General features: G+C 49.0%; 1 protein-coding gene across 7 annotated transcripts in view; it reads right to left on the reverse strand.

The window, feature by feature from the left end:
• Nucleotides 1–272: 272 nt before the first annotated feature.
• The window catches only part of USP5 (ubiquitin specific peptidase 5), a 107,859-nt gene continuing 86,937 nt past the window's right edge, over nucleotides 273–21,194 (reverse strand). For 4 of the 7 annotated variants that reach the window (XM_089661173.1, XM_089661174.1, XM_089661176.1 and 1 more), the window contains 5 exons: nucleotides 19,063–19,254; nucleotides 17,395–17,538; nucleotides 13,941–14,086; nucleotides 11,800–11,956; nucleotides 273–382 (listed from right to left, as the gene is read on the reverse strand). In XM_089661173.1, coding sequence (XP_089517299.1) covers nucleotides 294–382; nucleotides 11,800–11,956; nucleotides 13,941–14,086; nucleotides 17,395–17,538; nucleotides 19,063–19,254 — 728 coding nt within the window. In that variant the 3' untranslated portion in view covers nucleotides 273–293. The remainder of the gene's footprint in view (nucleotides 383–11,799; nucleotides 11,957–13,940; nucleotides 14,087–17,394; nucleotides 17,539–19,062; nucleotides 19,255–21,194) is intronic. The other 3 variants (XM_089661175.1, XM_089661179.1, XM_089661180.1) reach the window with 1 other exon arrangement.

Below are 21,194 nucleotides of genomic sequence, written 5' to 3' on the forward strand. Positions count from 1 at the left end.
CTGGACATCTAGTCTTATAGATACAACCGGCCCTTTGAGAGCAACCATAATGCTGATACAACCCACGATGACATGGAGTCTGACACCCCTGCTCTATGGCATTCCAGTGCAGCAAAGGCGCTGTTTTGCACTTGCAATGTTTGTGAAGGGATACAAACTGTGGAGATGTTCATGTTTTGCAGAGATGTACTGAATAGGTTACTTTTTCTTTGCCTGCACAAGGGTAAAAGCCCACAGAAAATAAATAAATTCCATTAGACATGACAATCAAAACAAGAAAAACCGAGAACATCTCACCTTCCCTCCTTTTTTATATGACACACATAGTGGCCGCACATGGTGGAAGTGCCCATGTGACTGATGAATGCAAATAGTTCATATCCTGCCAGAGATAAAAGAAAGAGAAAGAGAGAGGAAACAATGTTAATAAATTCAGCACTTATCTTATCCTATGCAGACTTCCCGTCTTCCATTCCAGCCCCTGAAGTTAGATATACACAACATAACCTAACTGGGAGCATTCAGTATATAGGTCCCTACCATGCTTGAATCACCCACTTCCTATGATTAAGGCCATTGGGTGAAACACTTTAGAAGGGCGGAGTCACGTGATACGGGGAGAGCGTGTCTGAATGAATAATCTGGTATCAAAAAAGCAAAGCAGAGCACAAGCTATGTTTTTGTATGCCTAGAGGGGAGAAGGTGGATCCCGGAGAACTAGTACAACCGCTGCCAGCTGCTGCATGTGCTTGCCTGGAGCAATGTCATTTGTATACGTTCACAAGACCTAACATGTTGTTTATAGAGGATATACACTATATTGCCAAAAGTATTGGCCCCGCCCTCCAAATCATGTGATTCAGGTGTTCCAATCCCCTCCATGGACACAGGTGTATACAATCAAGCCCCTAGGCATGCAGACGGCTTCTACAAACATTGGTGAAAGAATGGGTCGCTCTCAGGAGCTCAGTGACTCCAAGCGTGGTCCCGTGATAGGTGGCCACCTGGGCAATAAGTCCATCCGTGACATTTCCTGGCTACTAAATATTCCACGCTCAACTGTTAGTGGGATTATAACAAAGTGGAAGCAACTGGGAACAACAGCCACTCAGCCACCAAGTGGTAGGCCACATCACATGACAGGGCGGGGTCAGCGCATGCTGAAGCGCACAGTGCGCAGAAGTCGCCAACTGTCTGCAGAGTCAATAGCTAAAGATCTCCAAACTTCATGCGGCCTTCAGATGAGCCCAACAACAGTACGTAGAGAGCTTCATGGAATGGGTTTCCATGGCCGAGCAGCTGCTTCCAAGCCTTACATCACCAAGTGCAATGCAAAGCATTGGATGCTGTGGTGTAAAGCACACTGCCACTGGACCCTAGAGCAGAGGAGGCGTGTTCTCTGGAGTGACCAATCACGCTCCTCTGTCTGGCAATCCAATGGATGTTGCAAAGCGACAAAGAAAACGAGAAGCGCACCAACCTAGCGCATTACCTCAGCTCCGATGAAGAAGGGATGCCCTTCGAAGCGCGTCAGCTGTACTGAGTATCTACCCCTATGATGGGATTCGCGCTGGCTCCTTATCTTTCAAGTCCCTCTGAGGACTCACATGCCTGATTTTATTCGCGGCTTGTGAGTATCATTTTATAATTAATACATTTTGGTTACTGAGGTAATGCGCTAGGTTGGTGCGCTTCTCGTTTTCTTTGTCGCTTTGCAGTATTGGTCGGGCTTCCCAGCCTTGTTTGGAGCTGCACAAGTCTACATGCACTGGTGGTCGATTTTTCCAGTTCTGGTTCCATCCATCCGCCACCCACCTGGGTCCTAGAGCGCAGGAGAATTCCTTTCTAATCCAATGGACGTGTCTGAGTTTGGCGGTTGCCAGTGGAACAGTACTTGCCTGACTGCATTGTGCGAAGTGTAAAGTTTGGTGGAGGGAAGATTATGGTTTGGGGTTGTTTTTCAGGGGTTGGGCTTGGCCCCCTAGTTCCAGTGACGGGAACTCTTAAGGCGTCAGCATACCAAGACATTTTGGACAATTTCATGCTCCCAACTTTGAGGGAACAGTTTGGGGATGGCCCCTTCCTGTTCCAACCTGACTGCGCACCAGTGCACAAAGCAAGGGTCATAAAGACATGGAGGAGCCAGTTTGGGGTGGAGGAACTTGACTGTCCTGCACAGAGTCCTGACCTCAACCCCATAGAACACCTTTGGGATGAATTAGAGCGGAGACTGCGAGCCAGGCCTCCTCCCCCGACATCAGTGCCTGACCTGACAAATGTGCTTCTGGAAGAATGGTCCAACCTTCCCATAGACACAACACACTCCTGAGCACAGCCGAGAGCTACTGGGTTCCATGAAAACGGGTACAGACCTGCATACCACCGCGGTGTTTTGGACTTCTGGGTTTCTCGTCCAGATAAGCTAGGCATTGCTCTGTCACTAGCGATGGGCAGTCTATAGCATTTCCACCCGCAATCAAGTGATTCCCGGCTTATTCAGTCAGCAAAGAATCAGTATTTTCTCAGCATTTTTCAGAGATTCTGTTGCTGGCAAGTTGTCACTGTGGATAGGACTGCCAGCGTGCCACGCTACATCCTACAGGCATTAAAGTGGAGCTCCACCCAAAAGGGGAAGTTCCGTTTTAAGGACTGCTCCCCCGCTCCCCATTAAGGATTGGCACCTTTGGGGGGTGGGAAAGGAGCAGGTACCCGAATTTGACTGGTACCCGCTCCCATTTCTGGTCTGATCGCCTAGGTGATCGGAAACGAAAGGTGTCCTCCCTCCCTCCCTGTAGTCTTTTGGGACACGTGACAGATCCCAGAAGACTACAGGACCATTCATGAAGCGCAGCACTTCTCGCGCATGCGCAGTGGGTACCCGGCTGTGAAGCCCCAAGCTATCACAGCCTGGTGCCCACACTGAAGGTGCCGGCCACCTGGAATACAGGACGGCCGGTGAAACGGGCTGCGGGGGGGACACCACAGGACCGAGGGACAGGTAAGTGGCTGTTTTTTTTTTTAAAAGTCAGCAGCTACAGTTTTTTTTTTAGCTCCTGACTTTTATTTTTTGACAGGTAAGTGGAACTCCGCTTTAATTACTTCTAGTTATCAGGATGCAATATCCTTTTGCCTCCAGGAAAAATATTCATTTCAGTTTTGGAAAGTGTTAGGAAGTGATAGATCCTGTTCCAGGTTTTTACAGTGTGGAGATTTCTCCTCATTTATTGCACCGGTAGAACTGACAAGAAATCCCTATAACGAGGACACTGAGAGTAAGAAAACCTAAAGTTCACACCCTTCCAAAAGGGGGGACCCTCCCTTAAAAAGGCAACTCTCAGAAGGGCTTACTCCGCCACTTAACTGCAGCACGTACCATTATCTCCCGTAACTGGTGAAAATCGGGTACCCCCTCTCTGCATGCCTGGGCTTGTGAGATGGACTCCTTATGTCACTTACAGCAGATAGTCTCCTGGGAAAATGTCAAGTCAGAGGCCTATAATCTGACATGGACCGTGCGGACTTATTTCAGGTACTCCTCCAACTTTGCCTCCTATTTTAACAGACAGGTTCTCTGCGCATGGAAGTCCCAAGACCCAGACTTGTACTATGGTTTGGGACTTCGTGGGGGTGCCAGATTCCTTATGCTCTTCCTCCTTCCCTCTCTGCTACCATCTTTCCCACGCCATTTCCATGTCCAGAACCTCATTTATTGAACCCTATGGGGGAGATTTACTAGAACTTAAAGCGGAGCTCCACCCAAAAGGGGAAGTTCCGCTTTAAGGACCGCTCCCTTGCTCCCCATTAAGGATTGGCACCTTTGGGGGACAGGGAGGAGCAGGTACCCGAATGTGACAGGTACCCGCTCCCACTTCTGGTCCGATCACCTAAGCCGGGTGTCGGCAACCCGCGGCTCGAGAGCCGCATGCGGCTCTTTTTCATCTTTGCTGCGGCTCCGGAGCACACTGCCCACCAGGTGACAGGCAATAGGGTTTCAGTGGTCGGCAAGCCGCGGATCGCAAGCCACATGCGGCTCTTCTGTGTGCCGGGCACCCGCTCCCCTCACTCCTCTGGGGCGGCCGCCTCAAAAGTCAGGACTCTTTTAATCCGGCCCGCAGAGCGTGGAACATTGGCTGTCAGGATGTAGGCGGGGCAGCCAGGATGTAGGCGGGGCAGCGTGACAAACTCCTCTCCTCTCACAGTCCGCCCTGAAGACCGGAACGGCGTGGGAACACAGCGAGAGGAACGCGCGGAGCAAAGGTAAGTGAATTGAGACAATATGGGGAATGAATTACTATAGGGGGGATGAATTACTATAGGGGGATGAATTACTATAGGGGATGAATTACTATATGGGGGATGAATTACTATATGGGGGATGAATTACTATGGGGGATGAATTACTATATGGGGGATGAATTACTATATGGGGGATGAATTACTATAGGGGGGATGAATTACTATAGGGGGGATGAATTACTATATGGGGGATGAATTACTATAGGGGGATGAATTACTATATGGGGGATGAATTACTATATGGGGGATGAATTACTATATGGGGGATGAATTACTATATGGGGGATGAATTACTATAGGGGATGAATTACTATATGGGGGATGAATTACTATATGGGGGATGAATTACTATGGGGGATGAATTACTATAGGGGGGATGAATTACTATAGGGGGGATGAATTACTATAGGGGGGATGAATTACTATAGGGGGGATGAATTACTATATGGGGGATGAAGCTAACTGCACGATCCTGTATATAGCATTAAGGTAAGAAACAATATATGCAGTGTTGGATTTGTTTTAAATGTTGCAATGGTTTTGCGGCTCCCAGTCTTTTTTTTCCCTTCGGAAATGGGTCCAAGTGGCTCTTTATGTCTTAAAAGTTGCAGACCCCTGACCTAAGCGATCGGAAACAGAAGGTGTCCTCCCTCCCTTCCTGTAGTCTTTTGGAACACGTGACAGGTCCCAGAAGACTACAGGACCATTCATGAAGCGACGCACTGCTCGTGCATGCGCAGTTGGTACCCGGCTATGAAGCCGCAAGCTATCACAGCCGGGTACCCACACTGAAGATGCCGGCCTCCTGGAATCCAGGACGGCCAGTGAAACGGGCTGCGGGGGACACACACCACGGAACCGAGGGACAGGTAAGTGGCTGTTTTTTTAAAAGTCAGCAGCTACAGTTTTTGTAGCTGCTGACTTTTATTTTTTGACAGTGTGAGTGGAACTCCGCTTTAAGCACTCAGAATCTGGTGCAGCTGAGGATGGCAGACAATCAGCTTCTAGTTTCAGCTTGCTGGAAGCTGATTGGTCTCTATGCAGAGCTGCACCAGATTTTGCACTCTCCAGGTTTAGGAAAAAAAAAAAAAAAAAAAACCCTTTGTGCCTTTACATACTAGTGGTGCACCAAAATGAAAATTCTGGCGCCAAAACCGAAAATTCAGGGTGCCGAAAGCAAAATGGACAGTTTTTAAAATGTAATATATTTTTAAAACGCAATTTTTTGGGAACAAAATACACAATATATACCTCAATTTTTTTTTGTAAAATACAAAAGATGATGTTACGCTGAGTAAATAGATACCAAACATGTCACGCTTTAACATTTTGCACTGTCGTGAAATGGTGCCAAAACTAAGTTACGTAAAAATCTCCAAAGGCGACACTTAAAACATTTCTACGAGCTACCAGTGTAACGTTACAGAGGAGGTCTAGTGCTAGAATTACTGCTCTTGCTCTGATGTTCGTGGCGATACCTCATGTGCGGTTTGAACGCGCTTTACATATGTGGGTGTGGTCTACGTATGTGTTCACCACTATGTGCAAGAACAGGGGCACTTAACTTTTTTTTTTAAAAAGTTTTCTACACTGTCCCTTTTTAATCACTTTTACTCCTATCACAAGGAATGCATGCATCCCTTGTGATAGAAGTAAGTAGTGACAGGTCCTCTTCATAGAGAGATATGTAGTCAATAAGACGCCACATCTCTCCTCTACAATGCAAAGCATTAGATAAAAAAAAAAAGCATTCATCTAGTGCTTAAAAAAAAACAAAAAAAAAACAAAAAAAACAAGGTGCCAGAACTGGAAGTGCTGTCGCTCTGGTCCTCCAAGGGCATAGAGATGAGTGCAGGATATCTTTCCTTCAATTATCTCTATGCCCAGTGTCAGGTTCATTCGGTGGTTTCTCAGGTACAGTTGTGCTCAAAAGTTTGCACACCCCTGGCAGAAATTGAGAAATTTTGGCATTGATAGTGAAAATATGACTGATAATGACAAAAAATGCTCTTTTATGGAAGGATGATGATCATATGAAGCCATTTCTTATCAAATAGTTGTTTGGCTCCTTTCTAAATCATAATGATAACAGAAATGACCCAAATGGCCTGGATCAGAAGTATCCGCCCCCCCCGGATCAGAAGTATCCGCCCCCCCCGGATCAGAAGTATCCGCCCCCCCCCGGATCAGAAGTATTCCCCCCCCCCCCGGATCAGAAGTATCCCCCCCCCCCCCCCGGATCAGAAGTCTCCGTCCCCCCGGATCAGAAGTATCCGCCCCCCCGGATCAGAAGTATCCGCCCCCCCCCGGATCAGAAGTATCCGCCCCCCCCCGGATCAGAAGTATCCGCCCCCCCGGATCAGAAGTATCTGCAACCCCGGATCAGAAGTATCCGCCCCCCCGGATCAGAAGTATCCCCCCCCCCGGATCAGAAGTATCCCCCCCCCCGGATCAGAAGTATCCCCCCCCCCGGATCAGAAGTATCCCCCCCCCGGATCAGAAGTATCCCCCCCCCCGGATCAGAAGTATCCCCCCCCCCCGGATCAGCAGTATCCCTCCCCTGGAATGTTTGGCCTTGGTACAGACACACAAGGTGACACACACGGGTTACAATGCCAATTAGAAGTTAATGTCCCCCATCTGTGGCTTTTTAAATTGCAATTAGTGTCAGTGTATAAATAGTCAATGCGTTTGTTAGCTCATACATGGAAGCACTGACTAGGCTAGATACTGAGTCATAGGGATCAAAAAAGAACTGTCAAAAGTCCTGCGTAACAAGGTAATGGAACTTTATAAAGATGGAAAAGGACATCAAAAGATGTCCAAAGCCTTGAATATCCACGTAAGAGCTAAACTAAATAAGAGAGCACTTTTTGGCATGATCAGTCATATTTTCAATATCAATGCCAAAATTTCACAATTTCTGCAAGGGTATGCAAACTTTTGAGCACAACTGTAAGGCTGAAAAGCACCGAGCGGTGGGTGGGCAACAGCAAGGGGCGGGGTTATTTTCTGCACCTGCATCGGCGCTTACTTTCATATCGGCCAAAGGCCGATAGGGGTGTTTTCGACCGAAACGTTTCAGCCACCAAAATTTCGGTGCATCCCTATTACATACAGCATCTGGTTGTACGGCTTATGGATTTCAATATGACATTTCTATATGGTTCTGTGATTGGTGGCCCATTTGGCTGCCTCCCAAAATATGCTTTGTTGATACTCCATCTTGCCCTGTAGGTCGCTGTTTGTTTTCCATGTGCTTTCTCTGCTTATTCAATGTTGTACTGGAATGTTCAGTATGTCCCACTCTGGTCTAGGCACCGCTCAGTGGTACAGAACAAAAACAGAGCGCACCAACCTTGCTAATTAGCTCAGTAGGCAATAAATACATTAATAAAGAGATATACTCACAAGAGTAGCAATATAAAGGGCATATAAATCCAAATAGGAAACACTGGGTTAGGAGACACGTGCAAATCCCATCAAGAGGGGAGAGATACCCTCAGGGCCAAGTTGACGCGTTTCGAAGGGGAGTCCCTTCTTCTTGAGAGCTCTGACAGTCTCTTACCCCTCTTGATGGGATTCGCACGTGTCTCAGTGTTTCGTATTTGGATGTTATATGTCTTTTATATTGCTACTCTTTTGAGTATATCTCTTTATTAATAAATGTATTTATTGCCAAGTGAGGTAATGCACAAGGTTGGTGCGCTCTGTTTTTGTTCTCTACCATAGTCCGTATCGAGCTTCCCCAGCCTCGTGCTAGACCCGTTGTCAGGAACCATCGTGACGCATGGGTCTACACATGCGTAGGTGTCTGCCGAGACGTATAGGTGGCAGGGCACTAGGACCCAGGCGCACCCGTCGTCTGGACAGTACTAGGCAGGCACTGGGACCCAGGCTACGCCTGTCAGGTGCAGGGCGGGCTATTTAAACTAGCCCTGCACAGACACTTGTTGTTGAATGGTCTTTGTATCCTGTTACCTGTGTGTGAGTACTTCTGATCTGGATTGTTTTGACCTTGTTGCCTTCTCCCGTCCTGACCCCTTGGCTTGCTTGACTCTGCTCCTGGATGTTTCCGTTTAGATCTGACCTCCTGGTATTGACCCTGCGTGTGACCCGACTATCCTTTGCCTACCGCTGTGTACCTTACCGATCCGCTAGTTACCAACCCGGCCTGCACGACTCTGATTTCGCTCATCCATCCACCCACCCCGCAGGGATCACTAGGCTCCCTTACATCAGACTCCTAGCTCTCTGGGGCCCCTGTCAGACTCCTCTACCCCTGTTGGAGATACCTGGTAGTTGTGACCTGGTACCGGAGCGCTCCAAGTCCATCCCCACCATCAGGGGCCCTGGTGAACAAGTGCTCCGGTGCTTAGACTCCACACTCTGGGGAGGCTCTACCAGGGGACTGATAGAGGTGCTGTCAGGCGGTCCGTTACACCTGTACAACCTTTGATCAATGTTGGATAAACTTTACAATTTCCAATCATATATCGTCCGATTGGCCATCTTCTGATCTGGGTCCCAGAGTGCAGGAGGTGTTGGATTTGTGTCTACTAGGCACTTCTCAGGACAGTTGTCACCAAGCAAAACTGAGGGTTCTAGCCAATATTGGGGGGCTGCCTTGCAGAGGCAGTGCTAGTTGCACATATGGAATAAATGTTTAAAATATCAGGCCATGTGTTCAGTCCCTCCCCAACATCTCATAGTTTTATCAGTCTGAAACAGGGAATAAAGTTTGGCCCCACAAAGCAACAGGACATTTTCATATTGCCACATCTAAGCTTTGTAGTCAATCAGCCTGAAAGGATAGAAGGGCTGACAAAGCTATTATCTTTTCCCTTCAGGCTGGAGGTCCTGCCATCATATAATGTTGATTAAATGTACAGGTGAAACTCGAAAAATTAGAATATGGTGCAAAAGTTCATTTATTTCAGTGCAGCAACTTAAAAGGTGAAACTAATATATGAGACTCATTATATGCAAAGCAAGATAGTTCAAGCCGTGATTTGTCATCATTGTGATGATTATGGCTTACAGCTCATGAAAACCCCAAATCCACAATCTCAGAAAATGAGAATATTGTGAAAAGGTGCATTATTCTCGGCTCAAAGTGTCCCACTCTAATCAGCGAATTAAGCCATAACACCTGCAAAGGGTTCCTGAGCCTTTAAATGGTCTCTCAGTCTGGTTCAGTAGGAATCACAATCATGGGAAAGACTGCTGACCTGACACCATCATTGACACCCTCCATAAGGAGGGAAAGCCTCAAAAGGTAATTGCAAAAGAAGTTGGATGTTCCCAATGTGCTGTATCAAAGCACATTAATAGAAAGTTGTGTGGAAGAAAAAGGTGCACAAGCAGCAGGAATGACCGCAACCTGGAGAGCACTGTCAGGAAAAGGCCATTCAAAAGTGTAGGGACTTTCACAAGGAGTGGACTGAGGCTGGAGTCAGTGCATCAAGAGCCACCACACACAAACGGATCCTGGACATGGGCTTCAAATTTCGTATTCCTCTTGTCAAGCCGCTCCTGAACAACAAACAACGCCAGAAGCGTCTTACCTGGGCTAAAGAAAAACAGACCTGGTCTGCTGCTCAGTGGTCCAAAGTCCTCTTTTCTGATGAGAGCAACTTTTGCATCTCATTTGGAAACCAAGGACCCAGAGTATGGAGGAAGAATGGAGAGGCCCAAGGACCCCGAGTATGGAGGAAGAATGGAGAGGCCCAAGGACCCCGAGTATGGAGGAAGAATGGAGAGGCCCAAGGACCCCGAGTATGGAGGAAGAATGGAGAGGCCCAAGGACCCCGAGTATGGAGGAAGAATGGAGAGGCCCAAGGACCCCGAGTATGGAGGAAGAATGGAGAGGCCCAAGGACCCCGAGTATGGAGGAAGAATGGAGAGGCACACACTGCAAGATGCTTGAAGGCCAGTGTGAAGTTTCCACAGTCTGTGTTGATTTGGGGAGCCATGTCATCTGCTGGTGTTGGCCCACTGTGCTTCATTAAGTCCAGGGTCAACGCAGCCGTCTACCAGGAGATTTTGGAGCACTTACTTCTGCAGATGAGCTTTATGGGTATGCCGACTTCATTTTCCAGCAGGACTTGGCACCGCCCACACTGCCAAAAGCACCAATACCTGGTTCAATGACCGTGGGATTACTGTGCTTGATTGGCCAGCAAACTAGCCTGACCTGAACCCCATATAGAATCTATGGGGCATTGCCAAGAGAAAGATGAGAGACATGAGACTGAACAATGCAGAAGACCTGAAGGCTGCTATTGAAGCATCCTGGTCTTCCATAACACCTCAGCAGTGCCACAGGCTGATAGCTTCCATGCCACGCCGCATTGAGGCAGTAATTGCTGCAAAAGGGGCCCAAACCAAGTACTGAGTACATATGCAGCTTCTACTTTTCAGAGGTCCGATATTGTTCTATGTACAATCCGTGTTTTATTGATTGCATGGAATATTCTCATTTTCTGAGATTGTGGATTTGGGGTTTTCATGAGCTGTAAGCCATAATCATCACAATGATGACAAATCACGGCTTGAACTATCTTGCTTTGCATGTAATGAGTCTCATATATTAATTTCACCTTTTAAGTTGCTGCACTGAAATAAATGAACTTTTGCACGATATTCTATTTTTTCGAGCTTCACCTTTATATTGTAAGGCGACCCAATACTCAACTGATAACAATTAGTAAACAATATTACTATATGGCACAGGTGGCCCTCCAGCTGCTGTCAAAACTACAAGTCCCATGAGGCACTGCAAGACTGACAGTTACAAGCATGACTCCCAAAGACAGAGGCATGATGGGACTTGTAGTTTCGCAACAGCTGGAAGGCCGCCAGTTTGAGACCTCTGCTATATGGGGTCAACAAAAAGGCTCTGCTGCTCCCTATTAACAGCTTCACGGCGGCCACACACAAATGTGCGGCCTCCCGGTGTCTGGGCTTAGACGCCGAGTGGACGCACATTTGTGTGCAATTAAGAAAAACATATGTGCTTAGAGTGCGCGCCCTGCACGCTCCCAGCACAAATGTCCGGTACTCACAGAAAGGTCCCGTTCTCCTCTTTCGATCGGGACCTTTCCCGATCATGTGACCGCCGTGACGGCGAATCACGGCGGTCACATGACCCTAAAACCCCGCCCCGCCTCCCGGCTTCTGAAACCCTTAAAGGGCTGTGAGGCGCTGGCGCCAAGGGGTTAAACATTTTGGGGTTGATTTACTAAAACTGGAAAATGCTAAATCTGGTACAGCTGTACATAGTAGCCAATTAGCTTCTAACTTTAGCTTGTTCAAAAAAAGCTTTTAAAATAAAACCTGGAAGCGGATTGGTTCCTATGCACAGCTGCACCAGATTTTGCACTCTTCAGTTTTAGTAAATCAACCAAATTGTCTCTAAACGTTGCTCATGCAAACAACAGAGCAGACGGGGCTGTGAAGGTGATTAGTGATGGACGATGAAAACAGGCACCAAACACTCACGGCCATTTCCATCTTTCACTCGAGGTCCAGCAGCTGGGAGGCTCTCTGAGACCGATTCAGCAGCAGATCGCCCCTCGGACAGATCCATGGCAGCTTCAGCATCTAAATCATCAATGTGGGAGAAGATCCAATCCACGGCTCGTTCGAGGTTGTTGTTCTAGGGAGAGGAAAACAAAATGGAAGATAAACAGGAGGGAGCTAATGGAGAGAAAAGGAAAGGAACAGAGAGGGTGGCCTAAGGACTTATTCCATCTTTACGACATTGCTTCAAGCGGAGTTCCGCTCACTCTGTAAAAAAATAAAAGTCACTTACCTGTCCCACGATTCCGCATTGCCCCCGCCGCAGCCCGTTTCACCGGCCGTCCTGTATTCCATCTTCAGTGTGGGCACCTGGCTGTGACAGCTTGGCGGCTTCACAGCCGGGTCCCCACCACGCATGCGCGAGTAGTGCTGCACTTCCTGAATGGCCCCGTCGTCTTCTGGGACCTGTCACGTGTCCCACAAGACTTTGGGGAGGGAGGGGGCGGAGGACAACTTCCATTTCCGATCGCCTAGGTCAGTGGTCGGCAAGCCGCGGCTCGCGAGCCACATGCGGCTCTTTACACGCTTTAATGTGGCTCTTCTGTGTGCCGGGCGCCCACTCCCCTCCCTCCTCTCGTGCGGCCGCCCCAAAAGTCAGGACTCTGCAGCTAGCCCAGCAATGGGCAAACTACGGCCCGGCGGACCTTTTAATCCGGCCCGCGGAGCGTGGCAAACATTGGCTTTCAGGATGTAGGCGGGGCAGCGTGACGAACTTCTCTCCTCTCACAGTCCGCCCTGAAGATCGGAACGGCGCGGGAACACGGCGAAAGGAACGCGCGGAGCAAAGGTAAGTGAATTGACACAATATGGGGAATGAATTACTATATGGGGGATGAATTACTATGGGGGATGTATTACTATAGGGGGTATGAATTACTATATGGGGGATGAATTACTATATGGGGGATGAATTACTATATGGGGGATGAATTACTATAGGGGGGATGAATTACTATATGGGGGATGAATTACTATATGGGGGATGAATTACTATGGGGGATGTATTACTATAGGGGGGATGAATTACTATAGGGGGGATGAATTACTATAGGGGGGATGAATTACTATAGGGGGGATGAATTACTATATGGGGGATGAATTACTATATGGGGGATGAATTAATATGGGGGATGAATTAATATGGGGGGTGAATTACTATGGGGGGATGAATTACTATATGGGGGATGAATTACTATATGGGGGGATGAATTACTATATGGGGGATGAATTACTATATGGGGGATGAATTACTATATGGGGGATGAATTACTATAGGGGGTATGAATTACTATATGGGGGATGAATTACTATATGGGGGATGAATTACTATATGGGGGATGAATTACTATAGGGGGGATGAATTACTATGGGGGATGAATTACTATATGGGGGATGAATTACTATATGGGGGATGAATTAATATGGGGGATGAATTACTATATGGGGGATGAATTAATATGGGGGATGAATTACTATATGGGGGGATGAATTACTATATGGGGGATGAATTACTATATGGGGGATGAATTACTATATGGGGGATGAATTACTATATGGGGGATGTATTTTCAGTTTTAAAATATGTGGCTCTCAAAATAAATTTCAATCGTGGTTTTGGCGAGATTTGGCTCAGTTGAAAAAAAAGGTTGCCCACCACTGGCCTAGGCGATTGCAGTGGAAGTGGGAGCGGGTACCTGTCAAATTCGGTCACCCGAATTTGGGGAGCGGGGGACTAATCTTTAAAGCGGAGGGACACATCGCACCACCGATCCCCGTGCACCCCCGGTGCTGCACACTTGCGGTTGGAGTGGGAGGACGTCATATGACGTCCTCCCAGAACGTGAGAATCACCTTGCGCCTGTCATTACCTTATATGGCGGGCGGGAGGTGGTTAAGGAAGGAAGGAAAATAAAACAATGGAGGGATCGTGGATTAGCGCACACATGGCTGTAAACGTATTCTGTAGAAGTGAGGGACGTTACTGAAATTAAAATGGAATTTAGGTGGATAAGGAGACAATAGGTATAGTAAAAGCACAATAGCTGCTATGGAAGACTCACCGTAGATCGAAGTGCTCTCACTGCCTGATCTTGAGAGAAGCCCATGGATATGATGGTAGCTATGTGCTCCTCTGAAGGAGGGTCTCCTCCTGTGGTGACTGAAGATGGTGCGCTAACTCCTGATAAAACCAGCGGCTGAGCAAAGTCTGCAGGGAGATGGTGAATAAAGCAGATTTAGATGATATCCTGGGATGTGAGCTAGCACCACACATCACCCTGCCTGTGCTTATAGAAATGATGAGAATGGCACACTGAGGATCTCGGAGCTTTGCCATGATAGGAATAATACATCTAACAGCTCAGAACTCTACTGTGATAGGAGTGATAGACCTGACATCTTAAAGTGGTTCTAAAGGCTCAAGGTTTATTACCATCATGCAGTCCATGCATAAAGGTAAAAAACCTTATGTGTACAGCATCCTCCCAACAGCCCCACCTCGATCCAGCGATGTGCACTGGAGTCTTGGCTATCCTGGGACTCCCTCTTCTCACTAGCTGACAGAAGCGGGAGCCATTGGCTCCCAATGATGTCAATCACAGCCAATGAGAAGAGAGAGGGGGTAGGGCCGAGCTGCGGCTGTGTGTGTGAATGGACACTGCAACAGCAGGTGCCCCCATAGCAAACTGCTTGCTGTGGGGACACCTGACAGGAGGGAGGAGCCAGGAGATCCGGGGTGCTCTGTGCAAAACCACTGCACACAGCAGGTAAGTATAGACATGTTTGTTATTTTTTTCTTAAAAATAATAAACTTGTAGAATCACATTTCTGCTGCGATAGGAGCGCTAGACCCGACATCTCAGAGCTCTGCTGTGATAGGAGCGATAGACCCGACATCTCAGAGCTCTGCTGTGATAGGAGCGATAGACCCGACATCTCAGAGCTCTGCTGTGATAGGAGCGATAGACCCGACATCTCAGAGCTCTGCTGTGATAGGAGCGATAGACCCGACATCTCAGAGCTCTGCTGTGATAGGAGCGATAGACCCGACATCTCAGAGCTCTGCTGTGATAGGAGCGATAGACCTGAACATCTCAGAGCTCTGCTGTGATAGGAGCGATAGACCTGAACATCTCAGAGCTCTGCTGTGATAGGAGCGATAGACCCGACATCTCAGAGCTCTGCTGTGATAGGAGCGATAGACCCGACATCTCAGAGCTCTGCTGCGATAGGAGCGATAGACCCGACATCTCAGAGCTCTGCTGCGATAGGAGCGATAGACCCGACATCTCAGAGCTCTGCTGCGATAGGAGCGCTAGACCCGACATCTCAGAGCTCTGCTGCGATAGGAGCGCTAGACCCGACATCTCAGAGCTCTGCTGTGATAGGAGCGCTAGACCCGACATCTCAGAGCTCTGCTGTGATAGGAGCGATAGACCCGACATCTCAGAGCTCTGCTGCGATAGGAGCGATAGACCTGACATCTCAGAGCTCTGCTGTGATAGGAGCAATAGACCTGAACATCTCAGAGCTCTGCTGTGATAGGAGCAATAGACCTGAACATCTCAGAGCTCTGCTGCGATAGGAGCGATAGACCCGACATCTCAGAGCTCTGCTGTGATAGGAGCGATAGACCCGACATCTCAGAGCTCTGCTGCGATAGGAGCAATAGACCTGAACATCTCAGAGCTCTGCTGTGATAGGAGCAATAGACCTGAACATCTCAGAGCTCTGCTGTGATAGGAGCAATAGACCTGAACATCTCAGAGCTCTGCTGTGATAGGAGCGATAGACCCGACATCTCAGAGCTCTGCTGTGATAGGAGAGATAGACCCGACATCTCAGAGCTCTGCTGTGATAGGAGCGATAGACCCGACATCTCAGAGCTCTGCTGTGATAGGAGCAATAGACCTGAACATCTCAGAGCTCTGCTGTGATAGGAGCAATAGACCTGAACATCTCAGAGCTCTGCTGTGATAGGAGCGATAGACCCGACATCTCAGAGCTCTGCTGTGATAGGAGCGATAGACCTGACATCTCAGAGCTCTGCTGTGATAGGAGCGATAGACCCGACATCTCAGAGCTCTGCTGTGATAGGAGCGATAGACCCGACATCTCAGAGCTCAGCTGTGATAGGAGCGATAGACCTGACATCTCAGAGCTCTGCTGTGATAGACCTGAAATCTCAGAGCTCAGCTGTGATAGACCGGACATCTCAGAGCTCTGCTGTGATAGGAGCGATAGACCCGACATCTCAGAGCTCTGCTGTGATGGGAGCGATAGACCCGACATCTCAGAGCTCTGCTGTGATAGGAGCGATAGACCTGACATCTCAGAGCTCTGCTGTGATGGGAGCGATAGACCCGACATCTCAGAGCTCTGCTGTGATAGGAGCGATAGACCCGACATCTCAGAGCTCTGCTGTGATAGGAGCGATAGACCTGACATCTCAGAGCTCTGCTGTGATAGGAGCGATAGACCTGACATCTCAGAGCTCTGCTGTGATAGGAGCGATAGACCTGACATCTCAGAGCTCTGCTGTGATGGGAGCGATAGACCCGACATCTCAGAGCTCTGCTGTGATAGACTTGAAATCTCAGAGATCAGCTGTGATAGGAGCGCTAGACCCGACATCTCAGAGCTCTGCTGCGATAGGAGCGATAGACCTGACATCTCAGAGCTCTGCTGTGATAGGAGCAATAGACCTGAACATCTCAGAGCTCTGCTGTGATAGGAGCAATAGACCTGAACATCTCAGAGCTCTGCTGCGATAGGAGCGATAGACCTGACATCTCAGAGCTCTGCTGTGATAGGAGCGATAGACCTGACATCTCAGAGCTCTGCTGTGATGGGAGCGATAGACCCGACATCTCAGAGCTCTGCTGCGATAGGAGCGCTAGACCCGACATCTCAGAGCTCTGCTGTGATAGGAGCGATAGACCTGACATCTCAGAGCTCTGCTGAGATAGGAATGATAGATCTGACACCACAGAACTATTTTGCAATAGGAGTGATATACCTGACATATGTCTGCTGCGGTAAGAGTGATAGACCCAACATCTTAGATCTCTGCTATGATAGGAGTGATAGACCTGACGTCACAGAGATTTGCGGTGATGTATGTGGAATACCTGACATCCCAGAGCTCTGCTGTAAAAGGAATGATAGACCCGATATCTCAAAGCTTTGCAGTGATAGAATTTACACACCCAACATCTCGGAGCTCCGTTGTGATAGGAGTGAAACCCCACAACTTAGAGCTCTGCTATGATAGGAGTGACACAACCTGACAATTCAGAGCTCTACTCCCGTAGGAATGATAGACCTGATGTCTCAGAGCTCTGCTGTGATAGACTGGATATCTCAGAGCTGCAGTGATAGGAGTGATAGACCTAACATCACAGGGCTGCTGTGACAGGAATGACAGACCTGACATCTCAGAGCTCTACTCTGACTGCATAAGGTGCTATAAGAGGGCCTCAAGTTACATAATCTTTTCCCTGGACTATCCTTTACCTGGGTCATCCATATGTGACATCACCCACGTCATGGCTGCTTCTGCTCCACTATTGCCCGTGTAATATACGGCTTTGCGACACGCTTCAGCCGGGAATCCCATCTCTACCAGCTGTGTGACCACTGACTCATCCAACATTGGAGCTGCGATGAAAAGGACAGTATGGAGTGAACAAGTGTGGAGGAACAGGGGAAAGGAAGACCCAGCATTCAGGGAGAGATGGCAGGACAGGTCAGATTTACAGATTCTAGGAGAAGAGGAGCAGGGAGCCCACAGGCAGACCCCCTCCCCCTATACACACACACACATGGGTCATGTACAGAAAAAACACCCTCACATACAATGATAATACATTCATACCCAAACAGAAGTAGCACAAAATATAATGGGGGTGAGATAGCAATCCTAGGTGGCTGTGTGCAGATCTCACTGGTGACATGGAGACTGGGGAGTGAGATGTGTACACTGGAGTGCAGGTCTCACCTGCGACATGGAGACTGGAGAGTGAGGTGTGTGTACTGGAGTGCAAAATTCATCTGTGACATGGAGACTGGGGAGTGAGGTGTGTGTACTGGAGTACAGGTCTCACCTGTGACATGGATACTGGAGAGTGAGGTGTGTACACTGGAGTGCAGAATTCATCTGTGACATGGAGAGTGAGCTGTGTGTACTGGAATGACAGACCTGGATACTGGAGAGTGAGGTGTGTGTACTGGAGTACAGAATTCATCTGTGACATGGATACTGGAGAGTGAGGTCTGTGTACTGAAATGACAGACCTGGATACTAGGGAGTGAGGTCTGTGTACTGGAATGACAGACCTGGATACTGGGGAGTGAGGTCTGTGTACTGGAATGACAGACCTGGATACTGGGGAGTGAGGTGTGTGTACTGGAATGACAGACCTGGATACTGGGGAGTGAGGTGTGTGTACTGGAATGACAGACCTGGATACTGGGGAGTGAGGTCTGTGTACTGGAATGACAGACCTGGATACTGGGGAGTGAGGTCTGTGTACTGGAATGACAGACCTGGATACTGGGGAGTGAGGTCTGTGTACTGGAATGACAGACCTGGATACTGGGGAGTGAGGTCTGTGTACTGGAATGACAGACCTGGATACTGGGGAGTGAGGTGTGTATGCTAATGTTCAGATCACAAAGGATAACATGGATACTGGGGAGAGAGCTGTGTATGCTAGTGTGCAAATCTTACCAGTGACATGGATACTGGGGCACGGGATGTGTACGTTAGTGAGCATATCTCACTGGTGTCATGGATTATGGGTAGTAAGGTGTGTATGCTAAAGTGCAGATCCCACTGGTGCCGTACACAATGGGGACTGAGCTGCGTATACTTTTTAAACATTTTTTGTTCGTTTGGTCTAATAAAAATAAACAAACAAAGCACTTGCGAGGTGCAATGTCCCCCCTCCAGTGACACCCTCTATTACGATTTCTTTTGAGTTTCTGTCCTGTGGTCTAAGCCACTATGCCACAATGGCTAACAGTTACTTGGCTAGAACAGAAAATGTTCCTAACACATTTTTGGGGACGAGGGACCGATTGAAAACTACATACACGGCTACCTCTGTCACTCACTCAGCACGCAGTCACCCGCCCCCTCAGACAGCAGTCACATGATCCACAAGAGGCGGAAACACTAACATGTCGGAGAGGAGAAGTGAGGGGAGCAGTACGAGTCGTCATCATCGTTGCCATAGAAACCAAGGCTACCTTTGGGCTCGTCTGGGGTCACCAATGGGGGGGCAACGTCTGGAAGCTCCTCCTCACCCTCTTGCAAACCCCCACCGCGAAACTTGGACAGGTCCAGCTCCTCCGGGACATCAATAGAAACATCTGAGTAGGGAGAAGAAAAGGAAAAACTGAATCAGACAAGTATTACCCGCCGACTCAGTGACTGTCACTATTGGCTCTGTAGTCCTATCCGTCACTAAGCACACAAGGATGACCCCATCAGTGCGCTTACTGCTCCTTCACTTTCCAATCAGCAGGACAGGGCGGGGGAGATGACCAAGGAAGCAGAAGCTGCCCTTTCCTAAACTCACTCAGATCGATTTACGATCATTTTTTTTGGTCATTTTTGATTCCCCAACCCCCCTCCCACACACACACTTTAAAGCAGAGTTCCACTCAGTCTGTAAAAAAATAAAAAGTCAGCAGCTACAAAAACTTTATTCCAAGCGCCGGCATCTTCAATGTGGGCACCCGGCTGCGACAGCTTGCGGTTTCATAGCCGGGTGCCCACTGCACATGCGCGAGAAGCGCTGCGCTTCCTGAATGTCCCCGTAGTCTTCTGGGACCTGTCACGTGTCCCACAAGACTACGGGGAGGGAGGGGGGAGGACAACGTCCGCTGGCGATCGCAGCAGAAGTGGGAGCGGGTACCTGTCAATTTTGGGTACCCGCTCCCCAGAGGTACCAATCCTTAATGGGGAGCGGGGGACCAAGCTTTAAAGCAGCGCTTCCCCTTTTGGGTGGAACTCCGCTTTAAACTACCCCTTCACTTGCCTAAATAGTGGGTTGTTTCCCCCTGCACAAATGTGTTGTGGTTTCAAAATATCGCAGCTTTGCCCACACACAGCCAGGTTATCTGTCTACTAGTCCCATCTGCCACTGCAGCATATAGGACTTGCAGAAAGTGCACCGGCTGATCCCTGACCAATGAAATTCAGGGGCACTTCCTCCAGCCAGAGCATAGGGGAAGAGTCTGCAGGAGCCTGAGCATTGCGCCTGCGATGCGCTGATCACGGTTGCAATGCTTTGGAAGGCTAAATGCAAACATTTAATAAAAATATTTAAAAAAAATATTGTATCAATGTGGATGCATTTATTACATTTTTGCAAAATGCAGACTGTGGGGGAGATTTACTAAAACTGCATAGTGCACAATTTGGTGCAGCTCTGCATGGAAACCAATCAGATTCCAGGTTTTACTGTCAAAGCTTAAAGTGATTCAAAAGGCTTATTTAACCCCTTGCCTACAGGGCACTTCTACCCCCTTCCTGCCTACAGGGCACTTCTACCCCCTTCCTGCCTACCGGGCACTTCTACCCCCTTCCTGCCTACAGAGCACTTCTACCCCCTTCCTGCCTACAGGGCACTTCTACCCCCTTCCTGCCTACAGGGCACTTCTACCCCCTTCCTGCCTACAGGGCACTTCTACCCCCTTCCTGCCTACAGGGCACTTCTACCCCCTTCCTGCCTACAGGACACCTCTACCCCCTTCCTGCCTACCGGGCACTTCTACCCCCTTCCTGCCCACCGAGCACTTCTACCCCCTTCCTGCCTACCGGGCACTTCTACCCCCTTCCTGCCTACAGGGCACTTCTACCCCCTTCCTGTCCACCGGGCACTTCTACCCCCTTCCTGCCTACCGGGCACTTCTACCCCCTTCCTGCCTACAGGGCACTTCTACCCCCTTCCTGCCTACAGGGCACTTCTACCCCCTTCCCGCCTACAGGGCACTTCTACCCCCTTCCCGCCTACAGGGCACTTCTACCCCCTTCCCGCCTACAGGGCACTTCTACCCCCTTCCCGCCTACAGGGCACTTCTACCCCCTTCCCGCCTACAGGGCACTTCTACCCCCTTCCCGCCTACAGGGCACTTCTACCCCCTTCCCGCCTACAGGGCACTTCTACCCCCTTCCCGCCTACAGGGCACTTCTACCCCCTTCCCGCCTACAGGGCACTTCTACCCCCTTCCCGCCTACAGGGCACTTCTACCCCCTTCCCGCCTACAGGACACTTCTACCCCCTTCCTGCCTACCGGGCACTTCT

This window comes from Staurois parvus, unplaced genomic scaffold (assembly GCF_062004578.1).
Source record: "Staurois parvus isolate SC_StPar_1 unplaced genomic scaffold, SC_StPar_1.0 ptg001321l, whole genome shotgun sequence".
NCBI classification, from domain to species: Eukaryota; Metazoa; Chordata; class Amphibia; order Anura; family Ranidae; genus Staurois; species Staurois parvus.